At 50.4% G+C, this 26,723-nt stretch overlaps 1 protein-coding gene across 3 annotated transcripts in view; it reads left to right on the top strand.

The window, feature by feature from the left end:
• The window catches only part of LOC147896190 (cleavage and polyadenylation specificity factor subunit 3-I-like), a 78,849-nt gene that overhangs the window by 34,956 nt on the left and 17,170 nt on the right, over window positions 1-26,723 (top strand). The window contains exon 2 of one of the 3 annotated variants that reach the window (XM_087382732.1): window positions 2,627-2,724. The exons of 1 other annotated variant lie outside the window; for it this stretch is intronic. In XM_087382732.1, coding sequence (XP_087238858.1) covers window positions 2,627-2,724 — 98 coding nt within the window. Of the gene's footprint in view, window positions 1-2,626; window positions 2,725-26,723 lie in introns of those variants that run through there. One more of the 3 variants, XM_087382734.1, reaches the window with a different exon arrangement.

The following is a 26,723-nucleotide window of genomic DNA, read 5'->3' as shown; positions in this document are numbered from 1 at the left end:
TAGTTGTACTGATGCTATTCAACACTTCAAACATCAGAAATGCTAAAGTAGCATCTAATGTAGCATCAAACTCACAACATTGTCAAAACTGTCCAAAACAGAGACCAGAACTTGGAGGGTGCAATTCTCACAGCTCATAGCTCTATTCAAGGGGATTTTTATGCTGGAAGAAAGGCCTTATACCAGAGAAGAGCTACCAGCAAGAAGGGGCGAAATGTTGCGCCAGGTCGCCCTGTAGATGCTTGAGAAAACCGACTGGTTTTTTGTCTGTTGCACCTCCATCTCTTGACCAAATGAGCTCAGATTTCAACAGCAGGTTCCCCTCAGTGTCGTGCAGCTTGGGCTCAGAGGAATTGACAAAAGGATAAGCACAGAGGCAGCATTGCGCGAAAGTTTGTCAGAGAGTGTGAGTGTTGGCGTTGCGCGTACAGTCGAAATTTCTCTGATTGCTTGCAGCTGGAAGTTTGCCCATATGTGAGGAGTTTGCAGCTCAAAGGGTTTGGCCAATGGTCGTTTGTAGGCAGAGAACAGAGCTCTCAAAGATTTGGGGAAGAAGGAGGAAAATGGAGAAGATGAGAAACTAGTGGTTTATGCTCGAGATAGCATCTAATGCTAGACTAGGCTAGATCTAGAACCTAAAGCTCTGATACCATTTGTAGAATCCCGTAGGATAGAATAGATGCATCTTGCAAGAGGTGTGAGAGCACAATGAAAGAAAGATGGTAGATCTCTATTATGATTGTGAGAGAGAGGACTCTCTCTTATAGAAAGGGGGAGAAGGTAATACCTTCCCTACATAGTGGCAATCAGCCCCTACATCAGTGGGAATCAATCCCTACATCAGTGGGATTGCCTTTGTCTTACATCATCACTTAGGTCACACACTAGACACATCATAGCACTTGATGTGCTTTTACAACACACACAAACACACATGTGACTCCCCTAGATGCACACATGCACCATAGAGTAAGCCCTTGATCATACTTACCCCAACAATATGTTCATTTTCATACCATGTGGGAGAGGTGGAAGAGTGGATAAGGCTCAGTGCACGGGACGCACCTCTGGTGCTCCCAAAGGCTGAAATCGAATGCGCCTTTGGTACTCAAGTTGGCACCTCCATTTTGGAGGCTATAGATTTGAGCATTTGTGCTCATTTTTGACTCCAACCAATGAATGATTGACATTTGTCTCTGACCATTGTCTTGAATGCTCCTCCAGCACTGTTCAGCCAATGAAAACAGGCCACCTACAAACTCTATAGATGTGCAGCTCACACAAAGCTTCTTGTAGGTTATCAGATGGTCCCCAGAGCTCATTAAAGACACATTAAAGAAGAGAAGCATTTGGTTCACGTGACAAATGGAGTTTTGGCTTCAAAGTCACACCAGACATGAATAAAAGGCCTCCTAGGCACTGGCTCTAATATGCACAAAAGAGGGGGGGAATATGAGTGGGAGTAGGACGGAAAAAATGTGGAAGGTATGTTCATATTCAAAGTAGAAGGGAGGACCATGGGAGATATGCTCATTTTCAAAGTGTTGACCTCATATTTGGATTCCTTGTCGAATTCAGGTCATTTTGAGTACCAACATGACTATATTCTGATAAACAGGTTGATTTTTTCATGAATTCAGTTTTGGCCTGTTTTGAGCCTATTTTGAGGAAAAACACCCTTCTTTTTTCAAATTTTACCGGAATATGGTCATGTTGGTACTCAAAATGACCGGAATTCGATGAAGAATCCAAATATGATGTCAAAACTTTCAAATCATACACTTTGAAAATGAACTTATTTCCCACATTCTCTCCCTTCCCTTCATATTTGGAAAATGAACATAACTTTCATCATCCTCTCCCTCCTCCTTGCACTCCTTTTGCAAACCTTATATGTTCTCCCTCTCCATTCTCCAATATGATAATGAATATACATTCCAACTCCCCCCCCTTCTCCATGCCACCTTACCCATGCGCCTGTCTCTCCCCCTTTCCTTCATCTCCCCCCTCCCCCCCTTCTTCCCTCCTAAACATAATCCTCTCTCTCTTTCTCTCTCTCCCCCCATCAAGAGAATGAGAAGCTCGCAAAATTCATGAAAATTGGAGAGAAAAAGCTCACCAAAAATCACACCCGATGTTTGTGGGCTTGATAACTAGAAAGTATTGAATTCAAGATGTTTAATTCAATGTAAACAGTTTCAAGATTGAATCGCTGATCCACTCTTATTTTTGAGTTGCTAATGCGACACATATGCTTTTTGAGCACCTTGAATATTCCTACAAAATGAGAATGAGACTAGAATTATTGTACCTATACATGGATGCTTTTGGGGTAGAAAGATGGAAAGGAACCTTGTTAGGTGCATAGACGTTTTTGCAACAAAGAAATGGTGCTTTGCTCGTCTTCTAGTCAGTTGAAAAGTGGCCAAAATCTTCAAGTTAAAATTAGGATGTTCTATTTGAGTGCACGCATGTGGACTCTTACTATTCTTGCAAAGTTTTATTTGTCATTAGGCCCCTTATTGCAACATTACATGTATGTAAATTTCTAGGTCATACTGGTAATTCGTTTTTTATATTGTTTTGTCTCTAACATGTGTATCCTTGTTTTTGTGACGGTGGCCAGTTCGACTGTGGAATTCATCCGGGATATTCTGGGATGGCTGCATTGCCATACTTTGATGAGATAGATCCATCCACCATCGATGTGCTCCTTGTTACTCAGTAAGTATTCACATTTGTAGTTCATGAATTTTAGGCTTGTCGTGGAATCTGGAACTTGAAGTGCGGCCCTGTTTGGGTATTGAAATATAAGCATGGCTTTGATTAAAAAAATAGCTAGAGAATTCCCTTGTGTTCTAGTACAATGGACGTTGTATTATGTGGCTTAAGTTCCACCTTATACACGTTGAGGTTTGGCTTTTGTGATTTTGTTTTGCTTGTTTACATCACCCTCCAAGGGGACTCTTGCACTCCTCGTTCGTTCCGTGCTTGCACCACCATTGGCACCATACTCGTTCCGCGCTATGCTTGCACATCACCTGTACCACAATCACTTGGACCATTACTGCGGATCCATTGCATCGTCGTTTATGATGAAGTTGCCAGTAGTTTTGCACACCTATACTTCCAAGTGTTACACACTTTTTGCAGCTCATACCAGTTGCCTTAGGCCTCCGGTAACACCTTCGGAAGAGATCGGACTTCCCCTCAGTTAGTTTATGGCACTCCCAGTGGGACTCGAACCCACAATTGCATGATTAGAAGTCAAAGGTGAGGACATGTACAACCCAAGTGGTGGCCATCTTCTTATATGCTTAGATCATCTCGAGGTTTGGATGTCTGGTGGAATTGATAGTGACCAAGGCTCCCATTTCTTAAATGACATCATTGCCGAGTTAGTTGTATAGATGCAAATTGTTCATAAAACATCCACTTCCTATTACTCTCATGGCAATGGCCTGGCAGAGAGCAGTAACAAAACTTTGGTGGTATTATGATGAAACTTTGCCTCAATTGCTTGAAAGATTTGGATGTATTACTCCCACTGCTTCATTTGCATATTGGACCGCCTACAAGGCGAATATAGGGTATTTACCCTTTGAGTTGGTGTACGGCTTGGAGGCAGTCATGCCCTATGAGCTCCACATGGAGGCCACTCAGGTGATGGCAGAGATGGATGATGACGTAGAGGCGTGTACCCTTGAAATCTAGAAGCCCTAGAGAAGCATTGGAAGGCCATCTTTGCTGAAGAAGTATGATAGAACAGGGCACAGAGCATGGCATGACTGAAATCTCCGACATAGAGAATTCCCAGTGGGTGATTTGCTCTTGTTGCATTCCAGTAAGTTCCTGAAACACAAGCCTAAGTTTGTCAGTGGTGGCTGGACATCAGGCCCTTTCTTCGTCACAAAGATTATTTCTACTAGCAAGGCTACTTTGGAAAGAAAAATGTTATCTACACTCATGAAGGGTAAAGAAGTATCATGGTCAATAAGAATATCTTTCTCGGTGACCCTTGTATCTACCAAAAAAAAAAAAGGGAGTGCATTTGTCCTGATGTATTACACTAGGTTGTACGCTTTTTTAACTTGGTGGGAGATAAATACAGTATTTCAGTGTTTTTTTGCAAAGATGGAAGTGGACCGTGGCATGTGGTGGTTTGGTTTTACATGATACATGGTGGCTTGGTAACACCTTAGGTTTATGAACACGGAGGTTTGATCTCACATATGACAAGGGACTCGGTATCACCTTAGGTATTAAATATGGATAAGGTGGCTTGGAGTCATCCTCGCTTCAACAAAAGACAAAAGGTGTTTCTTGCGTATCTCTTTCTCTCTGTCCACCCCTTGTCACTCCCTTGTCACCCCCTTGTCCACCCCTTGTCACCCCTTTGTCAACCCTCTGTCACCCCCTTGTCACGCCTTTGTTACCCCCTTGTCACCCCTTGTCCATTTCTCTGTCACCCCCTTGTCACCTCCTTGTCCACACTCTGTCTTGCCGTTCTCACCCCTCTGTCACCCCTTTGTCCACTCTTTGTCACCCCCTTGTCACCCCTTTGTCTACCCCTTGTCCACCCTTGTCCATTCTTTGTCATCCCCTCATCCACCCTCGTCATCTCCTCTGTTACCGTCACCCCTTTGTCACCCCTTTGTCCACCCTCTGTCATCCGTTGTCACCCCCTTGTCACCCCTCTGTCACTCCCATAGTTCCCAGGAGTTTCGGAAACGGGGAAACGGAAACGGGAAGAAACGGTGGAAATGGAGTTTTGGTTTTAAGGTTTTATATATATATATATATATATGTATGTATTTATGTATGTATGTATGTATGTATATATATATTATATAGTTATATAGTTATTATTATTACATATGTCATACATTACAAAGCTGAAAGATAGTACATACATATGCCATACATGGCTGAGAGGGCTGAGAGGTGGAGAGGTGGAGGAGAGGAGAGGCTGAGAGAAAAGGGCTGAGAGGGTGAGAACTTAGAAGGTGGGAGGGGGAGGAGAGGAGAGGCTGAGAGGGCTGAGAGGAGAGGTGAGGGATGAGAGGAGAGGTGAGTGAGCTGTGAGAGGGCTGAGAGGGTCGAGGTCCGAGGAGCAGTGGGAGCAGGAAACGACGCCGGAAAAAACGATGTGGGAGCAAAAAATTTGGGGCAAAAACTGCCTCCCCGGAAACGCTGTTTCTGTTTTTGGAAACGGCACGGAAACACCATTCCGTTTCGGGGCCACAGAAACGGCGTTTCTGGAAACTATGGAACTCACTCCATTGTCACCTCCCCAGTCCGAGATGTATAGAGCTGAAGGAGGTCTATAATCTCATCTCAAGGGATCAACTTGGGTGGTGCGTCCATACTGTACTGGAAGGGGGGCAACTGGTCCATTTGGATACCGTGGCTGGCAAACTATGTGGATCTTGCCCATACCATGTATCAGCTCTGCTCTCTGCTAGCTGCATGGAAGACTCTAGTGCCAGCCTCGGTAGTCTCCAGTGAGGCAAGGCCCATATTGTATGGAGGAATGTCATTGTTTGGAAGATGGCATCAATTTGGAGAGGTGTCATGGCAAACTCTGCTTGTACTATCTGATGTGGGACTAAGGGCTTACTCCGAATCATCCTGGAACCCATAATCACCTGTAGTCGTCCAAATCTCTTCCACTGTTGCCGAAAGGTCGCTCCCCCATAAAGGTATTGCGTACATGGCAGTCTGCCTCACTAGGGTGTTGAAAAGCTAGCCCTTCATCGGCGGGTCTTGAAAGTGCGCTTGAAAGCACTGCCTCTCTAGTCGAGCCAAAGCTCCTTGTCCATGTGTGAGTTGTGCTTTGGGCACATGAACCATCTTGTAAACTAGCCCTGTGAAGACTGCCCCAAGTATGTGTAGGAATGAACCATCTTGTAAATTGGCCCTGTGAAGACTTCCCCCAAGTATGTGTAGGATTGCACTATCTCTACTAGCTCACCTCGGTAAGTGAAACGATGCCGTTGTAGTATAGCACATGAGGTGTTGAAGATCATGACCTTGGTCTTCCCAAGGTTGACTGCCAAGTCTCTCTCCCTGCAAAACATCTCTAGTGCCTCCAGATGCCCTTTGCAGTTCCTTTGTTGAAGATGACATAAGGACTATGTCATCCGCACATACAATATCTATCTCTTAAGTCGACCAACGGTGATCCCTTACCTCCTAGGCGCTCAATAAAGGAAGTGATCTCCTCAATGTATAGCCCGAAGACAGTCGGTGAAAGATGGCATCCTTGCTGCACTCTGATGGTGCTCTCAACCCAATCTGATAGACCTCTCGGGGCCCGAACTCTCCGTCTGACGGACTCTTATAGGCTCATCATTACCCTATCAAAACCTTTGGAGTTCGCATCTCGTGAAGCCTATTGATCATACGGGAGCGTGGGACTATGTCGAAGGCCTTCTGGAAGTCTACAAAGCAAGCATAGACTTTCTGGAAAATCGATCTCACCTCCTCAGTGATGGCCCCCAAAGTGAAGCTGTGGTCAAGGGTGGAGTGTTGTCGCCAGAAACCTGCCTGTCCTAGAGCTCACTGCCCATGTGTTTGTGTGATTGTTGATCTCCCTCTCTAGTATTGACCCATAGATCTTGGCCAGGGTGTGGCCAGTCTTAAGAGTGCAGTAATTCCTAGTGTCCATGGGGTCACCTAATTTGTGTATGGGCACAATGGTGATAGTGCTCCAAGTAGATGGGAAGCCGTGGCATACCACGTGGTTGAGCTTTCTTGCTAAAATCAGAGCTAGGACCTCTTGCCCATGTGCGAAATGCTCAGTCCGTAGTCCCTCGTGATCCTGAGCTCTCTAGTTATGGAGCTAGTGGAGTACACCCCATACAGGTAGTGTATGCATCCGTACATCATAGAGTGAGCTCGCATAATTGTGCCAAACCCCTGCATCCGTGATGACATGTCAGGTAGTGTATGCATCCGTACATCATAGAGTGAGCTCGCATAATTGTGCCAAACCCCTGCATCCGTGATGAGAATAGGCGGCTTCCTTGTAGATAGAAGCCCCCATCCAATGGTAGGGTCTCCTCCTTGAAATGATCGGATCACCTCCTCCATCTTGTGTGGGAGGAAGGCCCCCACCTCCTACAACATGTCAGTCGTCGTGAGATTCGCTGCACCTCATGTGTCGCCAGGTGACCCAAGGCTCGACGCCTGCCCCGGCAAAGGTTAGAGTTTTCTGGGTTACCGAGACAGTGTCTTCGGTGTAGACAGATGGGCCACCTAGCAAGGGATCGCACTAAGGTTACAGTTGGGCCCCTCCCACCCCCCCCTCTCGCCTCCCCCCCACAGGTTGTGGTCATAGGCATCAAAGGACGTCCTAGGTGGATAGGACCCACTAGCCCCCCAGGCGGCAGCAAGAGGCATTCCAGAGCCCTAGGTGGAACCCTATGAAGGTGAGTGGACCAAGGTGGGACAAAAAGAAACCAAGCAAGTGGGCCGCGAAGAGCCAAAGACAACGGGCCAACCACAGGAAGAGAGCGCAGGCAGCTTCCCACTCTTAGGATTAGTTTGGGGATCCCCTTGCAGGTTGCCCTTCACTTCGGAGAGCGCACCCATTGCTCCTCCAGAAGACCCTTCCGAAGTAGGGCGTTCGAGCACCACTCCTCCTAACCCCGCAACAGCAAGTTACAAGTGCTCTGGAGGTTCTAGAGGCTGCTGCTCCTCTCACGCGCTCCCCCATCCTAATAGAGGAGCCTCAGAGGTCCCAGGCACCAGTGCAGCAGCGAGTCCCCTATCCTCTCTCGGACCTCTCTCCCCCCCCCCCCCCCCCCCAAATCTCTCCCCCTCCTCCCCCCGCCTATCCTGCTATCGTTACTCTTGTCACCCGCCCTCTCCCCCCCGCCACGAGAGGCTCCTCCGCTTCCCCCTCCGTGTTGAAAAGGTCACCTCCCCATTTGTAAGCCCCCATATGAGGAGAGCATGGGGGAGGGAGACCTAGGGCAGTACGCCACAGAAAAAGAGAGAAAGGGGCTGCCACATGGGCAGCATCATGGCTGTCATGTGGGCAGCACATCTAGAGAAGGTCTAGGAGCAGATCCGTGGGTATTTGGAGCTCTAGATAGACGCGAGGAGTGGCTGCATGATGATGACACATGGTGGCTGACCTCAGCAGCAGTACGGATCAGTACGGTGCTGCACACGTGGCTGGAGAGAGCCTGGCAGAGGGCAGACCCAGCAGGAGCACATGGCGCAGCATGGCAGGGCAAAGGCGCCTGCAATAAGGGCCCATTGGTGGCAGAACAGTTGCAGCCATCCAGCCCTAGAAGGACCCAAGGGTAGGGCCCTGTATGGGCTGCCCTTAGGGCCTGGCAGCAGCCCAAGAGAGCTGCCTCAGGTCGGCCAATCAAGGGCTGCCTGGAGGTCGGTTTACAGACCACAAAGTCGGGTAGGGAGGGGCAGTCTGGTCGGCCCATATTCCCCTACCAGGTCGGTTTTTTGGATCAGGCCCTGGGCCTATAAAAGGGGGCCATTCAGCCCTCATATCTCATCTTTTGGAGCAGCCTTTCATAAGCAGTTTGGAGCAGTGGAGCAGCTGTTTTGGGGCCTACATTCAGGAGGACCAAGAGGACCTATGTGCTGCAGACAAAGCTTGACAGAGGCTGCCTACCTAGGCTGACATGCAGGGCAACAAGGTTGAGAGGATCATTCTGGTCAGAAAGTCTATAGACGCTCGAGGTGGAGCACGTTGGATCGAGAGTCTAGAGATAGCGGGCAGATAGGAGAAGGACCTTGTGGTAAGATCAGAGGACCACACCATTGGTGGGACTCTGGATCTATCTCTTTTGTATTGTGTCCATAGCTTTGGACGGAAATATATTATTTTGGTAGTTTCTCTATCTGGTTGGTTCATTGTCTGTTGATGAGTTTGCACATCTATTCTATGCACATAAGTTTAAGAAGCTTGTGATTCCACACCCCACACCACACTGTGTGAGCTCCTGGGCAATTCTATCAATCTTCCGCTGTGCGTACCCTTTGTTGGGTCTTTTTCTAACACTCCCCTTGCGCTTCCTCGAGACCTAGCCCCATTCCTCTATCTTTGGGTAACAGCAAGGATGGAGCCTCTTCACCAGCCCTCTTCGTTCCAGCAACTTGCTTTCGCTCTCCTATAGGATATTGCCTCTTCACAGGTACCGGGGGAAGGGGTTTCTTCCTCCAAGCTTTCCGCCCCACAGTTACGTGCTCGGCTCTCTCTGCCAAGGGATTTTTGGAGATTGGGTCCATGGAACTACTTGGAGGTTCCATACTTGTGTCCCATGCCTCTAGAGCTAACAGTCTTCGCTCCAGTAGCTTGTTTCCCCTCCCCTGTAGGATACTGCCTCTTCACAAGTACCGGGGGAAGGGGTTTCTTCCTCCAAGCTTTCCGCCCCATGGTTACGTGCTTGGCTCCCTCTGCCGAGGGATTTTTGGAGATTGGGGCAGTGGAACTACCTGAGATTCCATACTTGTACCCCATGCCTTTGGAGCTGACAGTCTTGATTTTGCAACCCCAAAAAGCGGGCTCAATTAGTGTGGTAGACTCCCACAGGCATCCTTTCTGGGTTCATCAGTTTGTCTCCACCAGGCAGACACAACAATGTTCGACGCCATGATGGAGGTGGACCAGTAGTACCGGATGATGGATGAGTGGATGGGCTTGCAGGGGCAACATTTGTGGGTAGCTTATGTGCCTTCTGCACACTTCCAGCTCGATTTTTCCCCAGAGAGGACAGGCTCAAGTTTGGCAGTGGGAGTGATTTGCATGCCGCCTCAAGTGGCGTTCATGCACCTGCATTACTGAATGCTTTATTAGTGCGCTCAGCTATTTGGGGTGGATATTTCCTTCATGCTACAATGGGCACGGAAGGTTTGCATTGAGCCAATCGTGACCTTGGTATGCCGATGCACAGACACATTACTCTCCTTCCAAACCGTCTTCGAAGTCATAGAGGTCTGATTACGTGCATGGTCTCCACAACCGGTGTGGACAAAATTATAAATAAGTTTTCCACTTGTTGCATGCTGATGGGTAGGCACATAGCTATGCACATAGCTGGTGGGTGGTAGTTTTGGGTTATGGACACTCTCATTACAAGACTTTATACTGATGTAAATATTTTCTTGAGATTGTAAATGCTTTTGCAGAGACTCTTGGGAAATGATGACGGCAGTGTGGGTGCACCAGACATCCCAGAGCATGGTATCTAGTGTGTGACTGTGTGATTGTGTGGGATGACAAATGTTTTCATGGTTGTCCCGAGCCATATGTGGATGAAAGTATGAGCATATTTGATCGTGAGTGACTCATAGATTTCCACTTTGTCAGGATTGGGTTTATATGTGGATAATCAGTAGGTAATGAGGTCTAAGTGCTTGTGGCCTGCATTAGTGTGCACAAAGTCTAAGTGTGGTGCATTAAATGCCTTGGTCTAAGTTTTGTGAGAAAACTTTGGGAGTGGTAAAAAGACAAAAGTGAGGTGGCTAATCAAGGATGACATGGCTGGAATCAAGGAAGGCATGCATGCAACGGATGAAGGGGAGCTTTTGGACGATGGGCTGTAGCTATGTAAAGATGGTGGCTAGGAGCTGATTGGGATGGGGCTGGAAGGATCCTATGTTGCATCTGGGAAGGCTTCTTGAAGAGAAAAAAAAACGACCATAGAGGGGGTGAGGAGTCCGTGAGAGAGGCGTACAAGAGGGAAGCTGCAGTGCTTTGATTGCTGAAGGCAGAAACGGAAGACGAGCTACTGGCTGTGACTGCGTAGCTGGAGAAGATCCTTGGACAAGGGTGCCTCTCAAGGTTCGTTTCTTTCAGGAACCCCTTGGATTCCGTCGTCAAAGTACATGATAGGGTGTGGCCAGGAGACATGCTACAGGCAGAGTTAGAGAGGGACGGCTGAGATGAGGAGGCCTTGGAGAGCGTAGAGTGGCAGTGGATCAAGATAGTGGGCCGCCTGGGCAAGGGGTGGATACAATTCTTTCAGTCCCGAAGGGAGTGGTTTGGCGCTTGTGGCTCCGGGAGGAACAACCTCTTTGGGGAGTTCAATGATGCAAGTCGTGTATGAGAAGAAGGGCACCTCCTCTACCGAACTGGCCAGAACCACTCTCCAAGGCCCCAGGCAACGCCTTTAGCTGGAGGCAGCAGCTTGGATGAGAGAGAGAGAGAGAGAAAGAGAGAGAGAGAGAAGAAAGAAAGAAAGTTTATTAAAGTCTTTGGAAGACCGATGGGTCTATGAGATTGCGAAAAAACCTGAATACAATGAGCTGTGGTAGTGGAGCTACTAAACGAGTGTCCACACCAATGCAGAATGCAATAAAATGCAAAATGGTAGTACTAAGTCCTAAGTACAGCAGCATAGTCATATCCGGACTATATAATTATATCTATCTCAGCATCATCGTCGGCATCACCATCATAACCATCATCATCATCATCGTCAGCAGTAGAACATCAGGATGGATGAGGTTGTGGAAGCGGAGGCATGAGGTCAATAATAGAGCGTTGTTGCCCCCTCAAGGGTGCAGTCCTAGTACGTCGCCTGGTCGTAGCTCTGCATCTAACCAAGGCCACTGTGACCCTCGTCGGTCGGGCTCCGACCCTAAACAAGGAGGGGATGTCCCCAAGTGTGATCTGTGAGTCAACCCTCTGTCTGAGCTGTCGGGTCACAGGCTGTGGGTCGCGGTCATGTCGAGGGGGTCTATGTGATCTGGCTAAACGAACTCTGTGATAGAGCTGTGAGAGGTATCAGTCAAGGGAGAAGTCTGCTCCTGTCTCCGTGCTCGGAGTATCCTATCTCGTCATGAATGAAACCAGCCAAACATCGCCGGTCTGGATAGGAGAGAACAGTAGCCAACATCCCAGAACTATCTCTGAAGAGGCAGTAGAAACGCCCTCGGATCTCATAGTAAACAAAACATTTGAAGATGAAATGCCCCTCTGTCTCAACCTCCTACCCATCACACAGTGTGCATATGTGCCTCTCCCTGGGTAACCGCTCTGCTTGGCTGCTCTCGATACGAAGTCTGTGTGAAGAGACCCGGAACTGCCCAAGGGAGATCCTCAACGAGTGGGGTAGGTGAATCTGCGTGTATCCTGGTGGATCAATGAAACCCTCCACTGTGATATGTAAGAAGTGATCTCTGTAGAAGCCTAGCTTCACTGGAAGATCACTCGGGCCCACTCCGGAATGTGTGTACCTGTAGTAGAGCCTCACAAATAACTTGGTTGACCTCGTGTGATAGGAGGGGAGAGAAAGGAGCGTCCATGCTGTACTGGAAAGGTCCATGTGGAGCCCTAATCGTGCAAACCATCTTTCTGTGTGTGCATACCAACACCTCTGATCTCCCCTTGTTGCAAGTGCCATAGAAGAGGACAGTGCTAGCCATGGTATGCTGCTACGCCCGGATGTGTAATCCCCATACTCCTTGACTCGATACAGATATGTAATGACCTGAAATGCAGCATCTAGCTGTAATGGGGGTGACCCAAACTCCGCCTGAATGATCTAGTGAGAGATGGATGGCTTACCACGGATCATCCGTGATAACATGAGAACCTGTAGCCGCTCCACCCTGGCCCACTCTGTATCCGACAAATTTGGTCCCCAACATGGGCTGCCATACATCCCTGCAGGGCGGACCAAGGAAAATGAGAGCGGAAGCACTGTCTCTCAAGTCTAGCCAATGAAGCATATCCTCTACTTAGTAGGCGTGCCTACATCACGGGTCTCATGGTGAAGGTGGGTCCGGAAAAGACGACCCCCAGATAAGTGTATGATGAAACTACCTCGACAGGGGACCCCTCAAAAGTGAAATGCTCATTGCGCATGACGACTCGAGATGTATTGAAGATCATAACCTTGGTTTTACCCAAGTTGACCTTCAAATCATGAGACTCACAAAAGGACTGTAGTGTGTCAAGGTGTCTCTGGAGCCCCTCTGCTGAGGACGACAAGAGAGCCACATTATCTGCATAAAGTAATATCCGGATCAGCGTGCCCGCGAGAGAGCAACCTACTCCACCTTGTGCCTGCATCACTGTCTCGAGCTCGTCGATGTAGAGGCCAAACAATGTAGGTGACAATGGCCACCCTTGTTTGACCCTGATAGTGCTCATGATCTCGTCTGTCCATCCAGATCTTGTCCGGACTCTGCCTGAAAACTCTGCCTGAAACTCGCTCATAAAGTGCCATGATAACCCAAATGATCTCCTGGTCGTAACCCAAATCTTGTATGCGTCGTAAGAGACGGGCTCTCGGAACAGTGTCAAATGCTTTGCGGAAGTCCACAAAGCAACAGTAAATTCTCTGCTTCCGTGCCCTCGCCTCCTCGATGATACATCTGAGCGCGAGAATGTGGTCCATGGTCCCATGATCCCACTTGAAACCGGCCTGTCCCGCTGCTTTTAGTCCTCGACACTCCGCAAATCTAGTGACCTCAGAATTAAGTACTGATGCATAAATCTTGGACATGACATGTCCAATCATGATGGTCCTGTAGTTCTCCGGGTTCATGGGATCCCGTGCCTTGTGGATGGGTGAGATAGTGTTGATGGTCCAGGTGCGTGGAAACCCAAGTAAACGGCTTCATTAAATAGCTGGGCTAAGATTGGGGCTAGGAGATTAATCCCATATGCAATGAACTCAGTGCATAGTTCCTCATGGTCCTTCGCTCGGCCATTAAGAAGTTTCATTACGGCATCCTTTATCCCCCTCCTAGTGAAGAGGGTGCAGGATGTGGGGCGTGGCATATGTGATAGGTTAGGGGCTGGCTGATTTGGGATATTATAGAGCGTGTGTGCATAATCAGACCACACCTGAGTATCAGTGAGTGGTGGGGGGGACCGTCCCTCTAGAAATCTCCGCCAGAAGTCCTTAGAGTTGTTACTGAACAGAATGTTCAGTAGCTCCTCCTCGTTCCGACGCACGAAGTCAAGTTTCTTCTTGTGTACTAGACAACGGTACTCGTGTAACGTCGCTGATTCGCTTGGAAGGTTGTTTTTTGTTTCGAATCTAAGCTGACGGCGTAAAGCCTTACACTCATCATTGTACCAGCTATTACAGGGTACGGTCCCAGGAGGTGGTGGAGCAGGTGGTGTGGGGGAAGGCGTGAAGAGCAGCCTCGTGTAGTGAGCGAGTGACTAGGGCAGCACGGCTTCTAGTAAGGGTATAAAGTCAATGTATGCAAGAAGAATGTACAGACGACCAGAGTAAGTAGGTGAGTGATCGCGATCAAAGCGTATATCATGGTAAGTGGAGTAAGAGCTCAACGGGGTAGAAAGTGCTGTGCGGTGGGATATAGAAATGCTAAAGAAAAGATAGGTATGGTCAGCCCCTAGAGGGAGAGGTGCTACGGTAAAGGCAGTGATGCGAGATGTGAAGGCAAGGGATCCCATGATGTAGTTCACAACATTGAAGCCTCCCTCATGTGGAAAGCAAGTGAGGCCACCTGATGCGGGCCATCTGTCAAGACCATTATAGATAATGAGATCATGCATCTTGCCGAGGTCTAGTAGGGCTTGCCCATAGGGATGTGAACGGTCCTCGTCTGTCAGCCAAAACTCGTAGCATACTTGCCTCCTCAAGGTCAATGAATCATCCCTGAAGTCGAGGAGTGGTACCTGACGAGCGCCTGTTCTCGCGTTGAAGTCCCCGACTAGGAGGACTTCCCCGCAGCTAGAGAAGTCAACGATGGACTGATAAAGAGCAGCAAATGGGGATGTCTCATCCTGCCCTCGAATATCTCTGGCAAAGCAGGAGGTCTCGGGGTAGAAGTAACAAACTACGATAAACAAATCTCGGCTATCCATGTGTCGGATCCGAATCCAGAGAAACCTGGAGTGTGGATCTCTGTGCTCCACTGAGATGATACCCAATAGTGTAGAGAGAGAGAGAGAGAGAGAGAGAGAGAGAGAGTCATTGGGTTGAGCAGGAGGTTCCCTGTGAGGTCGTCTCCTGTTTTGGGCCTCGTCTCTGGACCAGTTTGAGACCACGGGAGATGTCTTATCTCTTGTGGCTATTAGCTCATGGAGGATTGTCTATTGGCCCTTGGTTAGAGCAGATGCAGATAGACGTCAAGTGCTTCTGCTGTGCAGAAGAAGTTCTAGAGAAGATCTCTCATTGCCTGTGGAGCTGCCTTGTGGCTCAGAGAATATGGATACGGCCTTCAGGATAATGGTTCACAAGGAGCGGGACTTCAATTGGGGGATGGTTGCATGGCTCACGGAGGGAGTTCATGCCTTCTCGATTGATCCAGCTCGCCAGCATACAGGGTCCATGGCCAACAGGTCTTGTGGATAGAGCTGGATGATGCTTCACCGCCTTCTTGTGTTCGCTTGATGCCCTCACTAGAGGATAGTGTTTGGAAGATAGTGGAGCACTACTGCCTGGAACCTCTGGGTCGCACGATGCAGGACAACATCTTTACTTTGCGTGCCATTTGGGAGCGTGGTACTCCAGGATTGAGAGCGACTGTCGAAAGACGGGAGCGTTTCTTGCAATGCTTGGTTTGCAGGCATCTTTTACACCCTGAGACTTATACACCATGCAATGCATGAAAAGCTCAAGAGCCAAAAAAGAAAGGATTGGGGCTGATAGTGCCATCTCAATCCGGTAGAAACCTCCGAGAAAAAGGGAGAACCCCTCCAAACTCGAAGAAATACAGTCCTCCTAGAAGAGGCTGCTCGTGAAGGGCCCTGCATGCTAGCCCATATGGCTATCAAAGTGTGAACCATGTCAGTCCAAATACCCATTGATAAGGAAAAAATGGAAAGACAACCAGAAATTATGTACTTCACGTCAGATGGGTGAGACTTCGTAGGGATCAGCTGCAATGTGGGCTCGTAGATGATGAGCTTATGAACCAGGTTTGAGAGCAGATATCCAGAGCACACAAATAACAAGTCAATCTCCCACACAATCTGACTAGAACACACACAGACTCTTTGAAAGAGGGGAAAGACTACACAGCCCAGCACAAGCCCCTACTGACTGAGCTCAAGCTCACAAAGCATTCAGATTCATACTGCATCCAATCCTACAACTCGTCGGACAACCACCCACAAAGTGACCACGGTCAGAAATCTTATTTTATCTTTTCCATAGATCATCACAAGCACTCGGAATGATGTAACCCGCCATCTCTTGGGGATTCTCAAAGTCAAGATCTCCTCAGCAACACCGAGTACCTGCCTGGCCAAAGCCTCTCTTCTCTCAACACTAGAGTATTGGTGTGCATTCAACAACTAGCCAGCCATAAATATGCTATTCCATCCTCGTTATTCCCTCCTTTATGAGGACCACCTTTGGCTTCACATCTCAAACACCTCATGGAGCTCATGTACCTCCTTCCAAGCCCATTCAGCCTGCAAAATGACGCTGCCTCTCCTTTACATGATCATAGAAGCCTCTTGATTCCTCTCCTGCAAGAGACTCCCAAAGCCCGCAGTCCTCCAAGCCTCCTTCTCTTCTAACCATTGTTGTTCAGAGAGTATTGCGGTGCCTTCTCCTTCACACAGTAATCATAGCCTCACAGCTTCCCTACTCCTCATGGAGCACACGACCTTTGCTGCCGCCCACAAACTCCCATCGAATCACGAGTGTATTTAGGTGAGTTAGGCTTCTTTGATGCAGCTCGCCATCCCCTTCTTCTCTCACAACCCAGTCTTTGAGGCAAGCACTCGACACCCACTTGGCCAATACTTCTCTGCTCTCAATCCATGCAATTTGACGTCTTTGACCCAAAGCTCACGATCAATGCTGCAACCAACTGCCTAGTCACCTCCCGTAGCTGCTCCTACGACTTCCTAGAGCTCGCATGCTCCTCCCGTTGCTAGTCTCTCCTTCGCCTCGTGTTCTTCTTTCTTCTCCCCAAGAAGCCTCTCGTTCCCTTGTCTTCAGCTTTGTGTAGTCGTGATCCGAGCCAAGTCCCGAAACTCCACATCAGTGAAATCGACGACCCCGTGCATACTCAGTCCTCCATGAGCTTCTGCGTTATGATCAACCCGCCTCTCCTTTCCTCACAACAGACGTGCATCACCATGGTCCTCCAAAACTTCACGAAAACAGTCATAGCGACACCCATCCTCCTCCAAACACTCATCTTTGCGACCCCCCCAACTTCAGAAGCTCTCCCCCTGCACTACGACCAACTGCCTACTCACCACGGAGCACACACGGACCTCTGGCCTTCACGGTTCTCCTCCCCTCGCTGCCTTTGAGCTCCCTTCACCTTCTCTGTGAACCCATGATCACCTCTCCAATGCTCCTGCCAGCCCAAGGCCTCTCCTTGCCCACACTGTCGTCATGACCCGTGTTCCTCTTCCTCTAGAACTACAGAAGCTGGTCCTTTTTTGCGTGATCATCCTCCAAGTGCCCACGATCTCCTTCTCGAATTCTCCTGCAAGCTGTCACCTTCATCTACGTCCAGCTCGTCTTTGCATGAGTAGGATGCCTTCCTAATCAGTCCAGCCACCTCAGCGTAATTTGCCACCTCATCAGTGACATTTTACCACTCTCAAGACATTTCCTCCAAATCACCTTAAATGCACATTTTGGACCTTTAGTCACACAATTCCCACACACATTAGCATGCACATTAAGGCTTGCATGCACCCCCGTGCACACACATGAAAAGCTCCTTGACATGGACACCATAAGCCCAGTGCAAAGCAAGATCCCACTCCTTCTCATAGGTTCTCATGATCTTTTCCATGATATTAGTAGACAAACCATTAAATTTTTCATTCATCCCATTACATTGAGGATAATACGGACTTGGATATCTGTGTTTAATCTTCAGCTAACCACATAATAAATCCATCGAAACCTGGACCTCTATCAGAAAGCAACTCCAGTGGTACACCAAATCTACAGCAGATATCCTCATACACAAACTTACATACAGATTTTGCATTGACAGCTCGTACTGCTCGTGCTTCAGCCCATCTCGTCATGTCACACACCGTTCTTTCAGAATCACAATCAAAATTGTAGCAAGATAATAATCACGAATGAACAAGAAGAGAGATTCCAATATGAATCAAACTGATGAGTCTTTACAATAATTTTGGAGAAGAATCACTTCGTGAAGGAGCTCGATACCACCCGTCCACCCCCGAGCTATCTCACTCTCACTCTCACTCGCATGAAGATGTTCAAATCAGATGATCAAATGATCAAATCTCAATCGCACTCACTCTCACTCTCAAAATATCTTGATCTTATCTTCTTCTTTGCGCTGCCTCGATTCGTGTGCTATTGTCACTTTCGCAGTGCCTTGATATGCGTGCCTTCTCTTCGCTCGCGCGACCTTGAGATGCATGCCTTCTCTTCTCTTTCGTACAGCCTCGATATGCGTGCGTTGGATTGTGTGTTCTCCTTCTCACGATCTCCTCTTCTTTTATAGCCTTTCACGACTCCCAAAAGCGGCCAAAAGCCTCCAAAATTGGCCAAAAACAGCTTTTCTCAAAAAGCGTGCGTGTGCTTTACACCTTCTTTTAGCGTGCGCTTTTGATAGCAAACGCGTATGGAATCTCGACGTCTCTCTTTCTCTTTTTTTTTTAAACTTTTAATAATAATTAAAAAGGCATGAAAACGGCCTTGTTCGGAGCATCCGTAGATCCAATGGACAAGCTCAATAGCTCATCTCGAAGATCGGACCCTCTTCTTTCCCTTTGCATTTGACCTTCCATGGCCAACTCTTCCATCTCGACCTCCGTCTAATGCCTGCAACACGGAAATCTAGATGCACTTTTAGCTCAAAACCACTTTGTTAGCAACTTCTGACCTCCATACAGGCATGCAAACGAGTGAACCACTAATTTTTCACTAGAACAAAGTTTTTCTACTCAACAAGATCTAAAACTCTCTCATACAGAGTTTCTTCAAATTATTTCTCTAACCAACTCAAAATCAAGCCGCAAAATCCAGCCGACACCATAATGGACAAAAACCAAAATTTTTCGACCAACACCAAACTTTCCCAAAACCTTCAAAACATCAAAACCATCCTTTTTGAACACTATCTGTGATATATATTCCAAAATATTTCATATACAAAATTGAAGCGTCACACGTCAAATAATCCACAGCTGTCAGCATATAACAATTTCCCCTGGCTGTCATGGGTAGAGGACCGATGGCATCTATTCCCCATTTCTAAAAAATATTATAAGCAAGTATGATATTTCTGAGTTCTGGATGTAAGATCCTCTTACTCATTTGCTGACACTGTAGGCATGACTTGCACCAATGTCTTATGTCTCTCTGGAGGGATGGCCACACATATCCTTCTGTAAGTATTTTTCTCTGCATGATTTTGAAAGCAAAATGTCCTCCACGTACTCCCTCATGATTAGCTTGTAGAATATGAAAAACTTCCTCATGCCAGGGAATTCTTCTGAGCACCAGATCAGTCCCTTTCATGTAAAGAACATCATCTATCAGACAATAAGAAGTACAGCTTTTAATAAATCTGTATTTTCTTTGTTTCGGAACTTCTTCAGGCACTTTACCAGTTAACAGGAAGCTTTCCTCACAAGCTAATGCCTCCCTTCCTTTGTATAAGGGTTCCTGGACTCCTATTGCATCAACATAGGCTGCTGTAATTTCCTGCGCAGCATCATGTGCATTTACATTCTTACCTCTTTCAATATGCTGGAGTGTCCAAGCATCCAATTGATTTAACAGGTTCTTCACCGCACTTATCCATCTCTTCAGATGAACATGCTTAACCTTCCAGACACCTAAAATTTGCTTCACAACCAACAGAGCATCTCCCTTAATCATGAGTCTCTTAATACCTAGACTAATGCATACTTTCAAACCTTCGAAGAGGGCTGCATATTCAGCTTCATTATTACTGTTGGCTTCAAGCTGAATTCCCATTTTCCGAATCTCATTTCCTCCAGGATCATAAATGACAATTCCTCCTGTACTTTTATTTAAACTTTTTTTGTAAGATCCAATCAAAGTGTAAAACAAATGCATCCTCTATTACTTTTTCTTCATTCATGTCAGTGTTCTTCTCCACATCTTCAACTAAAATAGGTCCTTCCTTATAGGTGAGGAGATCAGCCAAGGAAGCTCTGGTAGAGTTCTCAACCAAGAAGGTAAAAGAGTACTCCTGTAACTCTAATATCCATTTAATCATGCTCCTGGAGATTTGCCGAAAAAACAGTGCTAATTATATTACTTCGAAAACAAGATACATGAGGTCAGCTTTGCAACTGACGGGCTGCGTTCACAAATCGGACGCAGCCCAAAAGGTAACAAAAAAGTAAAGCTCTCTCTCACGGAGGGATCAGGCGGGTGTGAATGAACAGCCAGAGAGGTGGTGAGTAGCGCCACTGAAGGCCCTGCGAAGTATGCTCAAAGAAGAGGCCCTGTGTGTCCCAAACACGGAGGAAACGTCTCCGCTTCTCCCGGCCAGCCCGGGAGTCTCCCTGTATCTGGTCCCACTGGCCTCTGAGGGTGTGTATAATCTCACTCCAGATGTCAGTCATGATCTGGGCAGTCGAAAGGGAGGTGCCACCGAGGATTTGCGCGCAGCGCGAGGTCCGAATGTGCCATCCTGCGATGCTGCTAATAATCTCCCAGACTGGCTGCCTCTCCTGAGATCCTGTGCCAGCTTCTGCCAGGTGCGGCGGAATGCTCTCGAGCGGCCCCCACGTCCCCTGTGTGATAAGGAACGTGGGGTCCTGCACCAGCAGAACGCGCCCCAAGTAATCAAACCTAACTCTGGTGCGGCACGAGTAAGGATCCCGAAGGTCCACCTCCACACTTCCTGGGCGCGAGTGCAGCTCCATAGGTAGTGTTTTGGTGACTCCTCGTCCTCATGACAGATCTGACAACGTCCATCCTGACCTATCTGCCGCAACCAGCTCCCCACTGGAAGACCTTTGTGGGCGAGAAGCCAAAGGAAGTAGGAGATCTTCCGCGGCCGCCAGCTCTCCCACAAGGCCTTACAGAAGGCCTGCAAAAATAACCTGGAGATACCCTGAGCATACCAACTGGGCCGCTGGGTGGGAGGGCGGCTCTGGATCCTCCCGAGAACTCGCCTGCCCAATGTCGTGCTGTAGGCAAAGAAAGAGGTCGGCCCCTGACCTGTCACAATCTCTGGCCATCTCCACTCTCTTGGGTCCCAATCAAGCTCTGACAAGGCCCGCCCCTCCCAGAGCCAGAGTCGCCATAACTGCAGCTGATCCTGCTCTATACTGGGATCGGTCCGCCAAACCTTCCCCACGAGGCCTACAACCCGAACCTTCTGCCATGGGAGTAGGGGGTCGATGAGCACATCCTCTCTCCTGGTAAGGAGCAAGGGGGCAACTCTGACGCACTGATCTCTCCAAACGAAATCGCTCTCCCATCCTGCCGCCGATGATGACCCTGCTAGAAGCTGTCCTATATAACGCTGAAATACCCTGAATCCATCCTGCTGGGAAACCTAGTCGCTCCAGAGTACCCTCCAGGAAGGACCAGTCCACTCGATCGTAGGCCTTCTCAAAGTCGAGAAGTAGGATGGCTAAATGTGACCCACTGTGCTGAGCCCACTCCGCCGCCTCTGAGAAGGTGAAGACATCCAGGATACTGCGATCCTGGACAAAGCCTGTCTGAGTGTCATGAATGAGGTCTAGAAGTAGAGGCCGAACTCTGGCGCTGATCATCTTGGCAAGGATTTTGTAGGCAGTGGTGAGGAGGGTGATCGGAAACCACTGACGGATCTCCTGTCGATCTCCTCCCTTCGGGATGAGGCAAATCAGTCCCGAGGAGAGGCTCTCTGGCATATATCTGCTGCTGAAAATCCTCTGGAGGGCTGCTAGGAGGGGCTGATGGATCTGATCCCAGAAGGAGGTGAAGAAAGCTCGAGATAGCCCATCCTCGCCAGGGCATTTCTGCCCGTCGATGGCCATCAAGGCCTCCAACATCTCGTCAGTAGTGAACGGTGCCAACAACGTTGCCTGCATGCTGGGCTGGACCAGGGATGGAATGTGCCTCCACACCTCCTCGCGGGAGCGTCGAGTGCGAGGGGCAAGCTGCTCCTGCTGGAAAAGAGTCCTGTAGAAGTCGGTAGCCAACCCCAAGACCGCACCCGGATCAGTAACGATGTGCCCCTCTGCTGTCCTAAGACTCCGTAGCTGATCACCTGCTGCTCTCTGGCCATGTGTCCTGAAGAACTCCCTGCACATCCGGTCGCCCTTCCGAGCCCAGAAAGAGAGAGGCGTGATAGGAAAACTCTGAACGGCGCTGGAGAGTCTCCTCAAGAAGGGCTCTGGCTCGAAGGGCCTGGATCCGAAGCTCCTCCGAGCCCGGGGCTGCCTGCTGGAGTCGCTGAATGGAAGCGAGGTCCCTACGAAGAGCTCTCTCTCTGCCCCACCACTCCTGTCGAACCTGAAGGGCTGCGAGCTGGCAAATCTGACTGGACTCCTGCAAAGCCTGCGCCACCGAATCAACCAGATCCACGCACTCGCCCCAATCTCTGTCCCATAGGCTACCGATACTGCTGCGCACGTCCTCCCTCAAGAAGATGGAGTCGGGAATCTGGCACGAACGGGGAGGAAGGGACTGAACTGCCGAGTCTAATGATAAGAGCACAGGCGCGTGGTCGGAAAGTGTCGTCCCTGGTACAATACCCGCCTGACCGCCTCTGCTGATGGCCCAATCGCTAACATAAAATCTATCCAGTCTCTCCAGGAGTCTGCCTCCTTCCCTGCGGAAGCCCCACGAGAAGTCCAAGCTCCCATGCCAACGACGGAAGGACGGGTCTCTCCAGCTGTCCCTACCTCCTGTCGCGAAGATAAAGGAGTCCCAAGCGGACTGCTCTGCCTGAGACATACCTGTAAACTCTGGTCCTCTGCCCTGCTGGTCCTCCAAGGTCTCCAGATTGTTGAAGTCACCTCCAACAATTCAGGAATCCATGTCTGGGAGAATCCTTGTGAGTGTCCTCCAGAAGGTGGCTCTGCATCGGAGGTCTGTGGGAGCATAGATGTTGAGGATTCCTATTCTGGAACCCTCCAACTCCAGGCCTATTCAAAGGGCACGGCCTGGGATCAACGTGCCATGACCAAAAACTCCCTTGGCTAACTGCTCGCACACGGAAGTACAGACACCGCCACTCCTCCCTTGTGCGCCAATCGAGGGCTCCCAATAAGTGTGAGCGTCCAGGGAGAATCTTCCCGCAGCTACGGGAATGAGCCACAGAAAGCTTGTGCTCCTGGAGCAGAAGTATATCCAAGCGACCAATCACTGCTGGCTGAAGTTCCTGTCTCAAAATGAGCTTCCTAGGACCACGGGTGCCAGAAGAATGAAACCCGTTCACATTCCAGGAGACAAGGTGTAGGCTCATGGTGAGGACTGGTAGGCTGTGAACAACTGCTCGTGGCAGATGTCGATGAAGAAGCTGACATTTCGGAGTGGAGGCGCTGACGCTTATGAGAAGGTTTGGAGGGGGAGGCGGGGTCGTCCTGCCCATTCTTCAACACCTTTAGCAAAGGCGAGAGGCCTTTGGTGCCATGAACAAATACTTTCTCGAGCCAACTCGAGATCTCTGAAGTAGTCATCCCGTAGAAGGCTCGGAGTTTCTGAGGGGTCCAGGCTCTGACATCCTGGGGGAGGGGCCACAACAGAGGGGGCGTGAGGATCAAAATCAATCTGAAGCGTTTGGCGGCGCAACGCCACCGCAGGCGCACGTCACCCTCGGACCACTGAGTCTCGAGAAGCTGTCCACCGGACGGGCCTATCCAGGAGCAAACCTGAGCGTGCGTCTGCCCTCTGAGAGCCTCCCAGACCGAGTCGTCTGTCCAAGTCTCGGTGCCGTCGCTGAGGAATGTGAAAGCAAAGCTAGGGCCATCCCTCGGGGCCAAGGCTGCGATCTTCCCATCCGCTCCTTTGCGGAGCAGGAAGATACTGATGTCGAGACAAGCAGGGAAGGTCCCAAGGTCGGCCACATCCAAGTAGTCCCATGGGTCAGATCTGTAAAAGTCGCGAGGAAGCTCTCTCTCCTGAAGATGAGGCCCACCAGAGTCTGCAACTGAGGGGCTAGCGGACAGGGAAGACTGCTCCAGTGGTGGTGTAGAATCAGGGTGTCCTGCCTGTGGAGGGGAAGGGGGGGGTGGCTGGGGGGTAGGCAACTCAGACTCCACGGAGGCGACTAGCGGGGGGGGAGGAGGAGGGGGAGTGGGGGCTGCCCGCGGCTGAGGAACCATCGGTACAGCTGACACTGCAGGAGAGCTGAGAGAGGCGGGGGGGGGGGGGATGGGGTTGCACCTAGGACTGGGGCTGAAAAGGAAGAGGAGGAGACTGAAGAGGAAGAGGCGGGGGCTGAAGTTGCGGGTCGGGAGGAGGGGGGGGGTGTGACTGGGGAAGGGGCTGGGACTGAGTGGAAGGGGGCTGGGGAGCGGAAGAGAGGGGGATCTGAGGCTGTGGAGGGCGGGCTACCGTCGAAGAAGAAGCTCTCCCAGGACCCTGGGACGGCTGCCTGTCAGGTCTCTGAGGTGCTGCTGCAGGTTGGGTAACCTCTGCCTCCTTGCCTTTTTTAGAAATCTTATTATTCTTTCCTCTTTTCCTTCTGACCTCAGTCCAACCGCCGCCAGCTAACTCTGGACCGGACTCCGGCTGCCTCTGCTCCTCCTGACGTGGCTGCCTGGAGGGGGGGGAAGGGGGCAGAGGGGGAGGGGGCGGGGGGGCCGAGAGGAACTGGTGAATCGTGGACAAATAGCAGCCAGGTGCCCAAAGCCGTGACACCTCAGGCACTGGCCTGGCTGTCCTGTGACTACCATGCTCTGGGTGATGCTGCCGGCATTTGTCACGATCTCGATCACTGCAGGGAGAGTCGCAGGGTCCGCCACAGCCACACGGACTCGGGGGGCTCCTGCCGTAGTCACCGCGTCGGCGAAAGTGTCATGCATAACCCAGCCAAAGTGGGAGCCCAAGTCCCTGACAATCGGCCGCAGCTCAGCAGCAAGACCTGGAAAAACTAGCGTCACTGGATGGCGAGGTATGCGGAACCGAGCATCAAAATCCGCTGCACTGAATCCACGGTACCAAGGGACTATCATAATGATCTTCCCATCCACAGAAGTGGGGGAACCAGCAATCAGGTTGCTCGCAGCTTTCGCATTGGAGAGTTTGAGCCAGAAGATGCCCCTTCCCATAAGGGCCACCTCCTCAATGTGGCCGTCCTCTAGCATGAGAGTGGACTGGAGCCAGTCCCTGATGGCTGATCTGGAGGGGGAATGTCCAATGACTCTGCCATAGACAGAGGTAAGGGCAAAGTCATTGGCAACCTCCTGGATTGTTGCTCTGTCAAGATAACGCGGTAGGCATCTGGAGAGGGAGGGTCGACTGGGCCTACGGTTCCGGGCAGGGAGCCGCCATACCGCCAAGACAAACTGCGAGACCTCCGATGAAGAAGAGGCTGCCACCCAAAAAGAGGGGGGGATAGATGCGGGGGGTGGAGCCTGGGTGTGATGAAGACGGGTGAGGCGAAACGGGGCGACGTGAGTCGGGCGGGGGAAGTGGAGCCGCAGGCGAGGGCGGAGGCGGAGGGCGGGAAGGTTTGAGGATGGAGGGCGGGTGGGGTGAGGAGGTGAGGGCGGGGGACGGCTGGGGTGGGGCGGGACGGGGCGGGAGGGCGGGGAGGGGCGGGGCGGAAGGGCGGGAGGGGCGAAGGGGCGGGGCGGAGGGGCGGGAGGGGCGGGGGGCAGGCGTAGCGAGGGGGCGGGGTGGGGTGAAGTGGGAGGCGGGGGAGAGCGAGGCGAGGGGGCGGGGGACAGGCGTAGCGAGGGGGCGGGGCGGGGTGAAGCAGGGGGCGGGGGAGAGCGAGGCGAGGGGGCGAGGGGGTGGGGCGGGGTGAAGCGGGGGGCGGGGGAGAGCGAGGCGAGGGGGCGGGGGGCGGGCGAAGCGAGGGGGTGGGGGAGGGCGAAGCGAGGGGGCGGGGTGAGGCGGAGAGGCGAGGGGGGGTGAGGCGTAGCGAGGGGGCGGGGTAAGGCGGAGCGGCGCGGGGGGTGAGGGCGGAGAGGCGAGGGGGTGAGGGCGGGTGAGGGGGGGTGAGGGCGCAGCAAGGCGACGGGGTGAGCGGAGGGGCGAGGGGGCGAGGGCGGAGAGGCAAGGGGGGTGCAGGCGGCCGAGGCGGGGGTGAGGCGGAGGGCGAGGGGGTGAGGGCGGAGAGGCAAGGGGGTGAGGGTGGCCGAGGCGGGGGTGAGCTAGGGGGGTAGAGGCTGCGGGAGGGAGGGAGAGGGCTTGCAGGAGCTTGAGCTGCTAACTTAGTGGACACTATTCATGCTCCTGGAGATGTTTGTACTATTCAACATATGAGGCAGTAGTGAACATGAGATGAGAACCACAAAAGCCCTGGACAATAGATAAGACCGAAATCTCCTACAGGCATACAAGAGGCTAGCCAGGACCAATTCAGCCGCTAAATACTTTCTTTCTACTTCACTCTTCACCCTACTGGCATAGTAGATTGGCCTCATATATCTGGAACCCTCTCCCTGTTGCAAAAGAATAGCACCAATAGCATCTGGTCCCACAGACGGATTCACAAAAAGTCCTAGAATAATCTGGTGGCTTTACACTTGAAATATGAGTCAAGGATTCCTTAACTACGTCAAACACCTCTTCACTCTCTGTCGTCCATTTCAGAGGCTCAGATTTTACCACCTGCTGAAGGGGATACAAAATCTGAGATAACATATGAATAAATCT

Source organism: Dipteris shenzhenensis, chromosome 12, assembly GCF_047967505.1.
Source record: "Dipteris shenzhenensis isolate YYH24624 ecotype China chromosome 12, Dip_SZ_1.0, whole genome shotgun sequence".
In the NCBI taxonomy this organism is placed as follows: Eukaryota; Viridiplantae; Streptophyta; class Polypodiopsida; order Gleicheniales; family Dipteridaceae; genus Dipteris; species Dipteris shenzhenensis.
This window is presented reverse-complemented; position numbering and strand designations above follow the sequence as displayed.